At 31.2% G+C, this 15,171-nt stretch overlaps 1 protein-coding gene across 1 annotated transcript; it reads right to left on the bottom strand.

Annotated features, from left to right (window-relative positions):
- Positions 1–6,664: 6,664 nt before the first annotated feature.
- Positions 6,665–14,016, bottom strand: LOC146903024 (uncharacterized). The gene is made up of 4 exons (XM_085739349.1): positions 13,503–14,016; positions 10,276–11,433; positions 7,229–8,013; positions 6,665–7,106 (listed from the first exon to the last, which is right to left on the bottom strand). Exons 1-3 carry the CDS (start codon positions 13,849–13,851, stop codon positions 7,289–7,291), a joined length of 2,232 nt encoding a protein of 743 aa, XP_085595475.1. The 5' UTR covers positions 13,852–14,016; the 3' UTR covers positions 6,665–7,106; positions 7,229–7,288.
- Between the last annotated feature and the right edge of the window lie 1,155 nt (positions 14,017–15,171).

Here is a 15,171-nt window from a genome sequence, read left to right as displayed (position 1 = left end):
TTAGAGCCAAGTGAAAATAGTGAAATGGAGGGGTAGAGGGGGATGAAATTCAATTATTTTGGCATAAGAGAGAAAGCGAAATTGGAGGGAGATGAAATTTGATTATTTTGGCATAAAAGGAAAAGGGAAATTGAGTAATATGAATTTGCCAAAAACAATAATTAAAGTGAAATTAAGTTTTTTTAGTTAATATTTAATTCATTATTCAAAAAAAAATCATTCCCTTATTTATTTATTTTTTTTAAAAAAATAACACCCTTTTTCTGGTTAATATATTTGTTTCACATAATATATACTATATATAAAGAAAATAACCTCTTTCAACTCTCTTGGGTTGGTTTTTTCTCTTTTCAAAAATATCCTCAATTTTCAATACAAATAACACGTGTTGTTTAATTTGTCTTTATAAATATTGGCATGTGTGAAGTAGTTGATTGCGAAGTATATTTTAAATCGGATGAGTAATAATCTTCTTTGCTATTTTATGACACTTATAAAACTTTAGTCTTCCAATTAATGTGTCATTAAGCAATTATTTATCCCCTACGTACTAATCTATCAGTTTAAAATTAATAAATGTTGCTATAAAAAAAAATAGTATTCTATAAATATGTAAATATTTGAATGCTCTTTCAAATTTCTTTTCATCTTGACTAGGGTTAGGGTTTGGAACATATTTCTTCAAATAAGGTCCAACCATAATAGAAGGAATAAAATTGTCGAAATTAAAAATAATTATGAATTTGAAAAAGAAGATCAAATAAAGTCGAACTCTAACTCCAACTCCATATTTATCCCTTCAACCTTTTCATCTTAAAATATACATAACATTCACCGTATCACAATGAATCTCATACTAAAAGTACTTTGATAGTTTGATGAATGTTCAATGATTAATCTTCTAACTTCATTGACTAATCAAGCTAAAAATTGTCACCCTAACGACAAGAATCTTCGAGCTAAACTACTTGGAGACTGGTGATTGATTAATCAAGATGTCAGAACTACAAATCAAAGTCATAACTCTTATCATAACATAAAGAATCTCATACCGAAAGAACTTCAATGAATGTTCAATGACTACTCTTCTAACTTCATCGACTAATCGAACTCACAACTCTTACCCTAATAGACAAATCTTCTATGCAAGGTACTTGGATGAATGTTAATTGATTAGTCAATATATTCATTGCTTGGTTTGTAATTTAATTAATATATCATGGTTATTATTATAATTAATTTGTATTACATCATAAATCAACATTAAAAATATTAAATTACAATGACAATAACTAAAATTTAAAAAAAAAATACTAAAAACTCAAACTCGATAATTAAAAAATATTTTGTCTATTTTAATGTCCATTTACATTGACCCATTCAGCAATAATATACACCCTATCGTCACCAATATTTATCAAAATTTTATATTTTATATTCATTCAATAAATTATGTATGTTGTCTTTAATATAGATCACATACACCATTTATTAAATAAGTTAATTTTTTTTTTTATAATAGTAACCGGATTGTGTATTTATTAACTAAATATTAGACACAAGTTATTTAGTACTGAAAGGACTTGGATGAATGTTCAACGACTAATCAAATTTTTCATCGGCTAATCAAGCTTACAACTCTCACCTTAATGACAAGATTCTTCAATCTAAACGACTTCAAAGATGTCAGAACAACTGATCAAACTCACAACTCTTACCCTAACTGAATGAATCTTGCAGTGAAAGTACTTGGATGAATGTTCAACGACTAATCAAGTGTACAACTCTCACCCTAATGACAAGTTTCTTTGACCTAAACTACTTCCAAGATATCAAGATGACTGATCAAACTCACAACTCTTACCCTGACTGAAAGAATCTTGCAGTCAAAGTACTTGGGTGAACGTTCATGACTAATCAAACTCTTTATCAACTAACCGTCCTGATTGTAGAAAATTATTTTATTGCCCCATTTATATAAAAAGAAACTCAAACCATGAATTATTTCAGTCACACAATCAGAGTCTCAGTCTATCAGATGACACCCACTTCTCAGAGTTCTCTCTATTCTCCATCACCATTGCCATGATCTATCGTTGTCATTTCTTTGCAGGATAATGCATTGCAACATTGCGTCTGAGGCAGAAAAATACTTCTATTTTATTAAAAAAAAAAAACTATCCATTGCAAGGATAGGGCGGGGATACACGAACGCGTCAGAGACGGGGATGAGATTCGATTTCTTATATCCGTTGGATATGGGTAGGTATCAGATAAGTATATGATAGATGGAGACGGGAAAGGTAAAACCTGTCCCCATCCTCCACATTACCATGCCTAATTGTATCTTCTAAATAATAGTGGAAGTAATTATAGTATACTAATTATAATTTGATATAAGAATCTTTCAAAATACTCATATTTATTGTTTATAATTTCATATTAAAATTAAAAATGCTAAAAAATTATAAATATTTTTCAATGATATATACAAATCGTGGGGCTTATTAACGTCGTGATTTTATTATTTATAATATTTTCACATATTTTTTATCTACCACTTTATAATATTTAATAACAACTATTTCAATATTTTTATTATTATCTTCATCTTTATAATTATTTTTTTTCTTATTTCTCAATGTAAATAATATTGTAAATGAGTTTTGACGCATAAATCAAAATTTAAGGGTCAGCCCGTGCGGAGCACGGGTCTGTTGCTAGTTACATTATAACGACAAAACTAATTTTATATTTATATATAGAAAATAACATAATACAATTTTATTAATAAAACTCAAGATTAAAAATACAACAACTGAAATTCATCAAAATACAAAAACTGAAAAATCGATAATTACTAAATGATTTATGTGGTCTTCAATATACATCACATACAAAAACCTAAAATGTTAAATTTTGTTTATAATAGCGACCGGATTTTGTATTTATTAGCCAAATATTACTCACAATTTATTCATATCATAATTTTTCCAAAATAAAATAAAATCCAATTACAAGCGTCCAATTTACTAAAATGACTTCTACCTAATTTTTATACATTTTCAGATTTTTCAATATACATACAAAATGCAATTTCAGGTGCTAAAAAAATAATTAAGCATAAAATGCAAGTTATTTTCATAGTTTTCGTCTAAGTATATGTTGCAGCAAATATATCAGCCCATGTTACTACAAGGTAGCAGAAAATAGTTCAGCCCAAGCCCAATACAAGCCACCAAAAAAATGAATAAAATATTCTGATTTAATCACTTGGTGGGACCGCATGTACCCAACATCACATTAAAATCAGCAGGTCACCTGTTACAATATTGACACAGATCTCAACCGTTGAAATATAATAATAATAAATCAACGGTCCAGAATTGATTTCAGCTCTTATATGCACAACTTTTGCATGGTGCACAAATCTTGTATTTGTGCATTCTAAACTGCACCTATATTTAGGGTACACAAATTGTTAAATTTGTGCACCCATACACAATCACTCTTTGAACCTTTGATTTATCACTTGAAAATTTAATGGTTAGGATCTCATGTATAGGCATGCTTAGACCATGTGGTCTACAAAGGTTGTTTACTTTATAAAAATGGATCTTAAAAGAAATATGAATTTTTAGGATGCATTTATTCAGTAATATATATATATATATATATATATATATATATATATATATATATATATATATATATATATATTGGTTGCTATTTTTTGTCAACTTTTGTTTTCTGTATTAACAAAGTTAAATTCAATTATTTATATATTTTATTTGTACAAAAAATTCATTTTTTGAATTTATATTTTACTTTTTGAGTCATTTTTTTTCTTCTTAGTTTTATGAAATTCTTTTACATTTGTCTCAATACCTGACATCATGTGCACCCATAAACCTACTTTATATGAAAAAAATTCACTTGTCAAACCTAAAATATAAATTATTAACTAATATTAAATTCTATCAATTTCATTTTATCCGTAGAAGTTAGACTCTCATAACGTTACAAACCAATTTTTAAATCTCATATAAAAGAGGTGTTCATGTTTAATATCTGACAATATCTCGAATATAATTAACAATGTGTAGAACATTATTTTAAAAAAAAAAGTGCAAAGAACATGTAAAAAAGTGTGCACAGGAACAAAAATATAGAAAAAAAATTATGCAAGTATATTTAAAATTGATTGTTACAACCTGTATATTTAAAAAGTGTGCACAGGAGATATCACCGAATTTGGAGTCATTATGGATAGCAATATACAATTTTGTTCCTTGCAATTAACAAACTCTCGGGTTGAGTTTATAAGGAGGCAAGCGAATGTGGTTGCGCATGAGTTAGCTCAAGCAGCTACTTCCTCATCTAGCTTCCGAACTTATATTGAAATACCGGATTGTATAAACAATTTGATTGCTAATGAAATGCTATAAGCATATTTTCTTCAAAAAAAAAAAAACAATAACAAATAAAAGAAGTAGATTCACGCTGCTAATAAAAAATGAGGCCTTATTAGTGACGAAGAAATAACTCTCCTTTATTAACATTTCAATGTATACTTTTTTATAAGAAAAGCTTAACTTTTAATCAATGTATACTTTTTTATAAGAAAAGCTTAATAAACAAATACACCACAATCCCAAAAATTCATTTTCATTAAGAATGACGTTATAAACAACTTTTGTAAATATAGACCATCACAATATCCAAGCCATTCAATTTTTAAATAGTAAATCTAAGGTTAAAAGTATGTTTGTGTATGGGTACACAAATTTAACAATTTGTGCATTCTAAAAAGTCGCCTTATAAAGTAAAGTTATCTGGAATATGATAATTTTCACGAGACCCATCCTATTAATTCAAATAATTCATTTTTTATGTAATTTTTTATTTTAATTAAAATAATTAAGATTTTTTTTTTGGTTGTGTTCGGGATTCGAACCCCGTACCTTACATATATTATGCATTGTTCTTACCAACTGAGCTAAGCTCACTGGGACAATTAATATATATATGGAATGTGAGATTTTGGGTTTGATTTTTTATTATTTCAATTATACACTTAAACAAATTTTCTTATAAAAATACTATATTGTTAATATTATTAAAAAAATTAAGAATTTATATTGTATTTGTTATATTTTTGAAAAAAGTTAAACATAATTTGTTATGTTTTCAAAGTCACAAACATCTATACTTATAATTTTAATTAAAATTTCACAAACATCAAAATTTACACATGTTACCGCAATAAAGAAACAAACAGACGAACACTAGTTCATAATGCAGAACCAATTTTAGGATGTTTTTATGTGGAAACTTTTGTAACTAAGTCTCCATCTTGTTGACAAATTACCTAAGATCACCGGAGAGATACATGAATTATATTTATATATATAATTAAAACATATTGTAATATACTAATATTACCTTCGTATCTTCTAAGAGGTATTTCTGAACTTAATCCTGATCAACCTGTCAATCAATATACTTCTAATAATCGGATACTCCCCCAATACGTATCGGGTAAGTATCGGTGCATAATACGTATCAGAGATCACCTCCAATGAACCAAGTACTTATAAATAAATATGAGTGCTGCTAGCTACAGTCGCTCTATCACACGCCATCAACACAATCGCTCATATATCAACCTACATTAGGCATTCTTTAAAATTTTATACTGGTTAACGAGACATTCTTGTATGGACACAAATATAAATGAATAGTACTTGGGCACACATACATCAAAAACCAAGCACTATTCATTTGTGTTTGCGAGCATGATAGACTTTCTCCTTGTTAACCGGCTCAGCCTGTTGGGGATATTTTAACTCTTATTTTATCGCTTTTTTTTTCAATTTTTTCTGTCAAAAAAACGTTTTTCTTATCATCAAAGTTCCAACAGAAAAATGAGTAGCAAAAACAACATATTAGGGTTTGTGAAAGTTAGAGGGTCAGAAGAAGAAGAAGAAGTTTGGGGAAAATTGAGATCTCAACCCAAATCGATTGAGAAATAGAGTTGAAGTTCTTTGAATTTCTTTGTACCATTTGCTGAAACCGAAATTTGAATTTGAATTTCTTTGTATCTGGATCTTAAAAATTTGTAAAATTCGAATTGGGGGTGAGTGAATTAGGAAAGTTCAATATTTAAAGGTTAATTTGATTTGCCGGTGAAAGAGAGGCCATGGGGGAGGAGAGAGGGAGAGAAAGAATTTTATTAGTTTTTCTGGGTTTTTTCTTCTTATGGGTTTTATGTTGAATGTTTTTATGAAGGTGGATGATGAAGATGATGAAGAAGTCGAATAAAGATGATGATCTAACAAACCCTAACGTTTTTTTAATTAAATTTAACTGAAATGACCAAAATAAGTAATGGAGAGAAAGTTAAGATATCAAAATAAATCAAATTTTAGTTAAGGGACCAAAGCGATACTAATAAAATAGTTAAGGGACGAAAATAGCAATTAAACCTATTTACTAGTAAAAGAATTAAGCATATTTGCAGCCTAATATAATAAAAGGTTTTAGTAGACTTAGAACCTCAGACACCCTACTTATTCACCTTGAAAAAGATAATTCTAGCCACTAGGTTACTTGAAAGAAAAAAAATATCGTAAACACATCAACAAAAATAGCACCGACTCAATGAGCAACCAACAATAAAAATGATATATAAAATAAATATCTTCTCAATTTATTCAACTGTAACCCATGAAATATGAATTGAAATAAACAAATATAATACACAATGACAAACATAAATGAGTGAAGCAAGTAACTCATGTCCGGTTTACTTTAGGAACTCTTTAACTTTGCATTTTGTCTTCATATCATGTTTGAATGAGTTTTGCAAGTTGGACTGTGGTGTTTTATTTAGAGAGAGATCTCAAGGCATCTGCACCATGAGATTAGCCCATCAATTAGTTCTTCTAAACTGATTTAGTTAGCCTAAAAGGAAATTCTTCTGACGGGCTTTCCTCCAACCATTTCTTCTCTACTATCAACAATTCCACCAATTGAAGGATTTTATTTTCAGTGAGACAAAAAACATGGGTCCATGCTTTTGTAATCTATGAGCCAGATCCTCCCTGACAACACAAATAACATGTAGCAAAATATTAGCAATGAATTATTCCTTCAACAAGTGAGTAGCTACACAATGATCATCGTAAATAGTGGAAGGTCATAAAGTACTAGAAAACTAGCAAACCTGCTTCTTGATCGGGAAAGAAGACGTGATCCTCTAGATGTGAAAACAAAAGATTCCACATCATCCCAAAAGGAACCTGTAGAAAAATAACACAAGCTTTCCTGAGTGATTAACATTCCTCTGCTCATTCTTCTTCTTAACATTAGATGTTGTTGATGGGATCAAACGTACACAAAAATTATCATCTCCTATATACAAGAGTTGTACATCTGGTATAGATGCTAGAATGTCGGGAAACTTTTTACATCCACATAAGCCTCCAGGCCCTCCACCAAAACCCATTCTCAACTGGAAATTAAGTTCTCCAATGGAGATCCCATTCGGATACGAACTCAATATCTCCCTAACCTGCCTAGAAGCCGACTCTCGAACTTCAAATAACTTTATGTACGACGAGGAAGGTTCGTGGATCTCTGCATTTTGTGAAGCTGAGAAGGTGTTTTCAAGAGGCACCTTCGAGTTTCTATACCACTCGGGATGATATTGAAGAGGCACCCGCATCCGCGCCTTAATATACCAATCAGGAGGATGCTTGATATATTTTCCAGTAAGATATATCCCTTTGAGGACTGAAGACCACTGCCACACTATAGTTGCTACTTTAGTGACATAACCATGAGCCTTTCCTGGACATGCAAGCAAAATGTTGTCGTTCCTCCTCCACCAGTTCTGATGCACTGTGCTGGAGAATTCAAAATCTTCATCACCGGATATCAAAAAAAGGTGTCTACGTGAGGGATTTTGAGAGAGCCAATCCACAAAGCATTTGTTCTTGTTCTTTCCACCTGTAACAAAGTAGTTAAAGGTCATTATTATTTTAAAGGGTTAATAGTGTTTTACCCCTTGTAATATAAGTCATTTCCGGTTTTCTCATGTAAACATTTTTTTTTAGATTCCGTCCGTGTAATTTGAAGATTGATTTTTGGTTTTGGACCTTCATGAATTTTAACTGTACAAAATTGATGGTGTGGCAGGGGGTAAACCGAAATTTGCTCAAATTATAGGGTGGTAAACCGAAATTTACTCAAATTACAGGGGGCGAAAGTACCATAAATTTTATAATTTGATGCCATAAAGATTTGACAGGGGCAAAACCAAAAAATCTTCAAATTACAAGGATGAAATCTAAAAAAAAAAAAAAAAAATTACAAGGGGAAAACCAGAAATGACCTATATTACAGGAGGGTAAAACACTATTAACCCTATTTTAAAAGATAAGATTGAATGAAACATTTCAGTAAGTCCTCATCTGGACAAGATTATAAGACTCATTTTTTGAGGGGGGATTCAAAGACTCGTTTGTTAGCTGCACATCCATCTCAAACCATAAGAACCACTACATTCAAGCTACAAAAGAGTCGTCTACCATTTCAAAAATTGATTCTTGATATGGGTGTATTGGAATGGAATTTAAGAAAACTTTATTTTTTTTTTTTACAAAATCTTGTGATAAGGATTTTCAAGATTTTTTAAAGAGTTCCACAAAACTCAATTGTATTCATTTGAGACTTTTCGCAACTTAAAACAAAATATGCTGGTATTAAAAAAAATGGATTTTGAGGAATTATTTTACTAGATAGATTTTGTAGGATTTTTTAGTACAATCTATAAATAATACACCCATAAAACAATACCACCTAAACTATTGGGACTTTTTAACTCTATCAGTCCCTGCTTGTAGACCTCTCCAAGTGAGTGTTTCTATCTCTTTCTTCCTTTTTCTCCTCAAAGTTTATCTATCATTATAGCCATTGTTCCATTCCTATGTATTGCAAATAATGTGATCAACTTGCTGCTAACTTTTCCTTTACTGCTCTTGATTATGTTCTCAATTTCTTAATCTTGCTATCAGTGAAGAAGATTTCCTTCTTAGACTTGATTGGGTTTTAATGATAACAAACACACAACACAAAAGAAGAGAAACTAGGAGGCACAAGATGAAGATAAGATGAAAATGAAGACTTTTAGATTATATAGTGTGAATCATCGTAAGTATGGATTTTATCTTTGATTTATCATTTTCAACATCTATATAACTTAGAATGCTCAGAAATTCATTTAAACTTAATCACAAATCATTTTCTAAGTTATATATAAGAGCCTATGAGAAGCAAGCTTTTAAAATCTTGAAAAACTGATTTTTACAAGTAATTGATTACCAACTATATGTAATTGATTGCCAACTTATTTTTTCAAATAATTTTGAACGTTGGAATTGTGTAACCGATTACCAAAACATGGTAATCGATTACCACATGTCACAATGCACTTTTTCATAAATTGGTGTGATTCAGATGATTAGTAATGGTTCATGGGACCCCTTGGAACTGGTGTCTTGCTTCATAGACATTTTCTTAAGCCTATATAGATATATTTCAGATCAATACAACATTAACCAACTTTCTAAAACTACAATATCAGCAAATTTTGTAAGGTGCTCTCATTATTTTTAACCTTGGTATTATAATCATATAGAGATGTTGACAAAAAAATAGAAAAACAAAAACTAATATGGAGATCGCATAAAAAGAGTAAAATTCTATCACAATAATAATCTTATTAAGTTCTCTCTTATAAGTTTTTTTTATGAAGTTTCATTTGATGTAAATGGTTTATGCCATAATAATCCGTTTATGCTTGCCTTTGAGACTATGAAGCTGCAGTGAATTAAATAATAATTTTACTTTTCTTTATCTCAACATTAACGTTTTTTGTTATTTTTGTCTTTGATTCTCTTAAATTTTGAATGAAAGCTAACAATTGTGAAAGTCTTGTCAAATCTCACAAGGCCAAAAATCTTTTTAAAGCTTATAAAGTCTTATGATACAAATCCATTAAAATCGAAACAAAAAAGTTTTGTAAGCCGTGCGGAGTCTTGAAGGTCATGGAATTCCCTACAAAGTCTTTTAAAATCTATTGGTCTTTTTTCCTAATAAAATAGTCATTTAAAATCCAAAACCAATACACCCCTTAATTTCTCAAAATAAAATAAAATAAATAAATAAATAAATATGGTAATAGTTGTAGTTATAAGGTTAGATAAGAACCTGGAATGTGGTGGAGATCAATGCCGGATAAGAAAAGTGCTTCTTGTTTGATCTCTGAAAGTTGAGAAACATCGCCATAAGCATCAATATGAATAGGCCCCTTAATCCCGTTAGCTCTAAGAACTCCCATAATTGAAGGTGCTACATTCAAAAAGCTAATGTCGGAAGGGATGCCACAGCTGTCAAAGTCCCACCATACAGAAACCCTAAATTTAAAGCTACCCCAATGAGGTTGTGGAGGATGACTAAGATTTTGTTGCAGTCCTGATGACTTGGGCTCTTCAAAATGACTAGCACTCTGGGCTACTTCGGACTTAGCATTGCTTTGCCAAAATGTCCACCAACTCCAGAAAGTTGAAGTAATTGGGCTACGACAAACTTCATCAACCTCTCTTGTAGTTGGAATCTCATGTATGCTTTTCAATATGCTGGAATCATTACAAGTAGAAGGATTTTGTGAAGGGTTTATTTTTTCCAGAATTTCAGGACTAACATCATCAGACTTAACAATGTCATTGTCAGATGTAGTTGATGAGACCAAGCGCACCCAAAAATTACCTCCTCCTAAATACTCGAGTTGTACATATGACATAGATACTAGAAAGTCGGAAAACTTTTTATTTCCATAGAAGCGTTTATCCAAAGGCAGATCACACTTTGTCAACTCTGCACGAAGATCTCCGATGGAGATCCCATTTGGGTGCGAACACAATATTTTCATAACCTGCCTAGAAACTGACTTTGAAGCTTCACCTAACTTTATGTCCAAGGTAGGTTTGTAGATCTCCTCCGCATTTTGTGAAGATGTGTGCAAATCAACAAGTGAGAAGGGGTTTTCAAGAGGCACATTTGAGTTTCCATACCGTGAATTAGTTGGACCATCAGGAGGATGGTTGAAATGTTTTCCTGTAAGGTCTTCCCCCTTGAGCAACGAAGACCAGTCCCACATTATAGTTGGTGCATGGCAAAGAGCAACATGAGGCATTCCTGGACATGCAAGCAAGATATTGTAGTTGCACATTCTTAACCGGTGCAATATGCCACTACTAGAGAATTCTTCACTACCAAATATCAAAAAGAGGTGTACGGGTGGAGGATTTGCGGAAACCCAATCATTAAGATCCATAAGAAAATGCTTATACCTATTGTTCTTTCCAACTGCAACAAACAAATTAAAACATGGATTCAGGTTAATCTTATCTTAAAAATACAAATGAAAAGAAATCTGCAAGCAAACCCTAGATTTGCCCTATTTTTTTTAACTAAAATACCCCTACTAAAATACCCTAGATTAGGAGCCCTTTTTATCAGGAGCTAGCTTTTTCTTTTTCTCTGTTCCTCTTTTTTCTTTTCCTTTGTTTAGCTTTGTAACCAAAAAAGAAAAAGATTATTCCACACAAGCTTTGGCATAATTTTCTGAGTTGTCAAGTGCATTTCATGTCAAGTTGAGTACAAGTGTTTTTGGTAATTAAAATTACTTTACTGTTTATCTTCAAATAAAATATGAACTTCTTTATTTAGAAAATTTACAAAAAATGTGAAGTATTAAAAGTATACTAATTGATCCATTGGTTAAAGTTTTATATTGCAAGTAAATTAACCATAACATTTTACTATTAGATTATTTTTCCTTTCCAAATTTGGTTTGGCATTGTCTATGTGCAGGCCCTGTTTATACAACCAGAGAACTTTGCTTGGAGTAAGATTGAAGCCTCATTGTGCTTTCCAACAAATATAATGTTGCTCCTATGGAGTGGAAAACACTGACAGATAAGATACCCTTTATATTACTTTTGTTGCTTCTTTCTTCTTTAGATTTTACTTTTCATCATTCAAATTGGAACCATTTAGGCATTTTGTTGTGTTTGTAGGTAAAGTTGTTTGAAGTCTTTAGTCTATCTGGCATGAGAGATAAGTTTATCCCTGACTTTTAAGTTGACTAATTATCAAAATGTATGCATACGTCATAACTACAATTTAAAAAAAAAAAAATGATTGGTTGCTTTCACTTTTGACATGAGAGATAAGTTTATCCCCGACTTTTCACTTTTGAATGGATTTTTTGTCATCCATAGTTGAGCTCCCTTAATCAGCAAACTCAGTGTGGTTATTGTAGTTATTACTAATAGTATTAGCGTATCTTTCAAAAGTATGCTTTTACTTATGAGGATGGTAACTATGGTAGGAATAATTGTAGTTTTTAAAGTGTCATTTGAAGTTTTAATTCTGCTTGAAAATTGCAGGTCTTAACATTTGAAAAGTTGATTAAATGGAAAGTTGTTTGACACAACCTATCAATGATGTGGACTCTGTCGATACAATTGGTGGTGATGGAACTCTTATGCAAGCCATCCATTTAATGGATGACAATTCCCTTTCTTGGAGTGAAATCAGATCTATACATCTGAGTTTTATGTGCATGTAGTATTGGTTTTAATATTGATGTCTTGACTTTACAATTTAGGCAAGTTATGTGATCTTTTGAATTATGTCAGTTTTATTTTTGCTTTCCTCTTAACGGTGTAAAGTTTCACCATATGTTGTAATATAATTTTTGTTATTTTCTTCAAAGAAAAGTAATTTTTGAAGATCGTAAAGTTTGATTATAAGTTGTAATATAATTTTTGTTATTTTCTTAAAAAAAAAATTGTTACATGATTATTTTAAGATATTATAACACAATGTACCCATGAAAAGTATCTGGAACACTTTCTTGAAAGAAAAGTGTAATACTTAATTTCTATATTAATAACATTCTTAATTTATCTATGCAAAAATTCATAACAACATATATTCTTCATATCCTAAAATCAATATTATACGACTTATGATTTACCTGTCCGTCACACTCGATTTAATGTGATGTTGTAGTCTTAAATTGCTAATATATTATCCACAGTCGAAAATGCTAAAGATATTCTTGACTGGTGATGAGGGTTCGGATATAAATGTAACTTCAAATGTACAAAGAATTATTTTAAAATGTTCGCTAATTAATGTTGTTAGTACTTATTATATTATAAGGACGCTTTATGTGCGATCTCTTTTTGCCTACAATACTTTGTTGTTTTTTATGTCAATTAACCATGCATTTTTCATATATATATATATATATATATATATATATATATATATATATATATATATATGTGTGTTGTGATCATCGTTGTCCCCTGCGATCAAGTTTGTTCTAATAATAAAGAAAATGAAGGGTAAGGAAAACTCACCGGTATTTAATTTCTGTTTGACAGAAGAGGAATCGGTAATGGATCCGTGTAGAGAAATGTTGGTTGAATTAAGAGCCTCTTTGTCGACCTCAGAAGAATTAAAATCGCCATAAGCACGAATATGAATATTACCCATAATCCCGTTAGCTCTAAGGGCAGCCGTAATTGAAGGTGCTACCTTCGAATACTGAACCCCAGAAGGCACGGCACAGCTGTCAAGGTGCCACCATACTGAAACCTCAGGAAAAGAAGAAGATGATGAGAACTGACCCACTTGAATTCTGGTAAAAACCTTGCGAGAAAGACAAGAAGGGAGAAAGGAGAGATTCTTCAGAAAAAGAGGAAACATTGTCGAGGAGAAAGGAAAAGAACGATGTGCAACGGATAGATAGCTATTCAACAACAAAGAAAGGGTGGCGAAGAGAGAAGCATACGGTTGTGATAGGGTGGCTAAGTGACAATACGGCGACGGCGAAGTTGCGAATTGGAATGACAGAAGAAAGGTTTGAACAATGACTGGAAAGTTTAGATACCATAAAAAAATATAAAATTACTTTTTTTTTTTTTGAGCTAAATAAAATAACTTTTTTTATGATACACAATTTTTAACAAAAATATTTTTACCCTCCAAGTAGAATTACGCTTGAAGATAAGGTGGTTGACATTACCGAATATGAGTCACTTTATTGCAACTTGCTACAATAGAGTTGTTGCTCATTTTACTTTGCCCGAAATATGTATATGTCACACATTTTTCCCCCTCCGAGGTGCTCCACCACTTAACCCACATTCCAACACCATGTGTCTTTGCTTAATTCTCGACCACTTTCTTCATTTTTTTTTTAAAAAGAAGGTTGTACGTTATCACCGTCTTGTTGGGAATGGAACAACAACAAGATTGGTGAGACGGAGAAATTACATTTTGCTTTTACGGATAAACAAGCCGCCTTCAATGACCTCGTGTCTAAGGAGCCGAAACCGCCAAAGAAACCAACAAATGAGTACAATCCAATTATTTGTGATACTCTCAATCTGAAGAAAAAAAAAACAGGAATTTGAAGTCATGGAAGAAGACGAATATTACGCGCTATCACTATACTACTTAGATAGGTTATGAGACTTTTTGGTCGGTGTTTGTCCTATTTTTGGTCGATATTTACACCGACGTATATTTTTTTTTTGTAGCCGGTTATGTCACGCCAATTATTGCTCGCATTTTTTGGTTTCTAATTATTCAACTATTTATTTTATCTTTCATTTGATTTTATTCTCGTACTTGTTATTTCATTATATGTTGCGAAGTGAAACATCTCTCAAGATACACAAGTTCCAATTAAAGCTCATGTCTGATACAAAGCCGCGAGAAAGAAGATCAAGGTCTTTTTAACCCCCACCGACAAGTTGGACGAGTTGAATGCACAACTCAACAAATACTTTGTCGATATTGGTGAAAATCAAAGAACAACTCATGTAGTAGCATATGTGCCATGGGTGGACTTGACAGAGGATAAGGAAGAAGACTTTTAGAAGACAATGTATTTTCCAACACTTACCGAAGATGATAGAGACGTTGATTACATGTTTAGTTTAATGGTTGAAAATTACATTTTACATCTTTATGTCTGATCCATTGAAGTGCAATATATATGAACGTGTAATAGTGTAATGT

The sequence above is a fragment of the Medicago sativa genome, chromosome 8 (assembly GCF_051527215.1).
Source record: "Medicago sativa cultivar Bolivia chromosome 8, Bolivia_mono, whole genome shotgun sequence".
In the NCBI taxonomy this organism is placed as follows: domain Eukaryota; kingdom Viridiplantae; phylum Streptophyta; class Magnoliopsida; order Fabales; family Fabaceae; genus Medicago; species Medicago sativa.
Note: the sequence above shows the minus strand (reverse complement) of the source record. Positions and strands in the feature narration are given on the sequence as shown.

What these genes read in the sequence shown, in the direction of transcription:
- LOC146903024 (XM_085739349.1), bottom strand. Translation starts at nt 13,851, where the DNA reads ATGTTTCCTCTTTTTCTGAAGAATCTCTCCTTTCTCCCTTCTTGTCTT. An exon ending in CAAACAGAAATTAAATACCG is followed by an intron (nt 11,434 to 13,502) that starts GTGAGTTTTCCT and finishes TGTTTGTTGCAG; the next exon opens with TTGGAAAGAACAATAGGTAT. An exon ending in TGATCTCCACCACATTCCAG is followed by an intron (nt 8,014 to 10,275) that starts GTTCTTATCTAA and finishes ACTTTGTTACAG; the next exon opens with GTGGAAAGAACAAGAACAAA.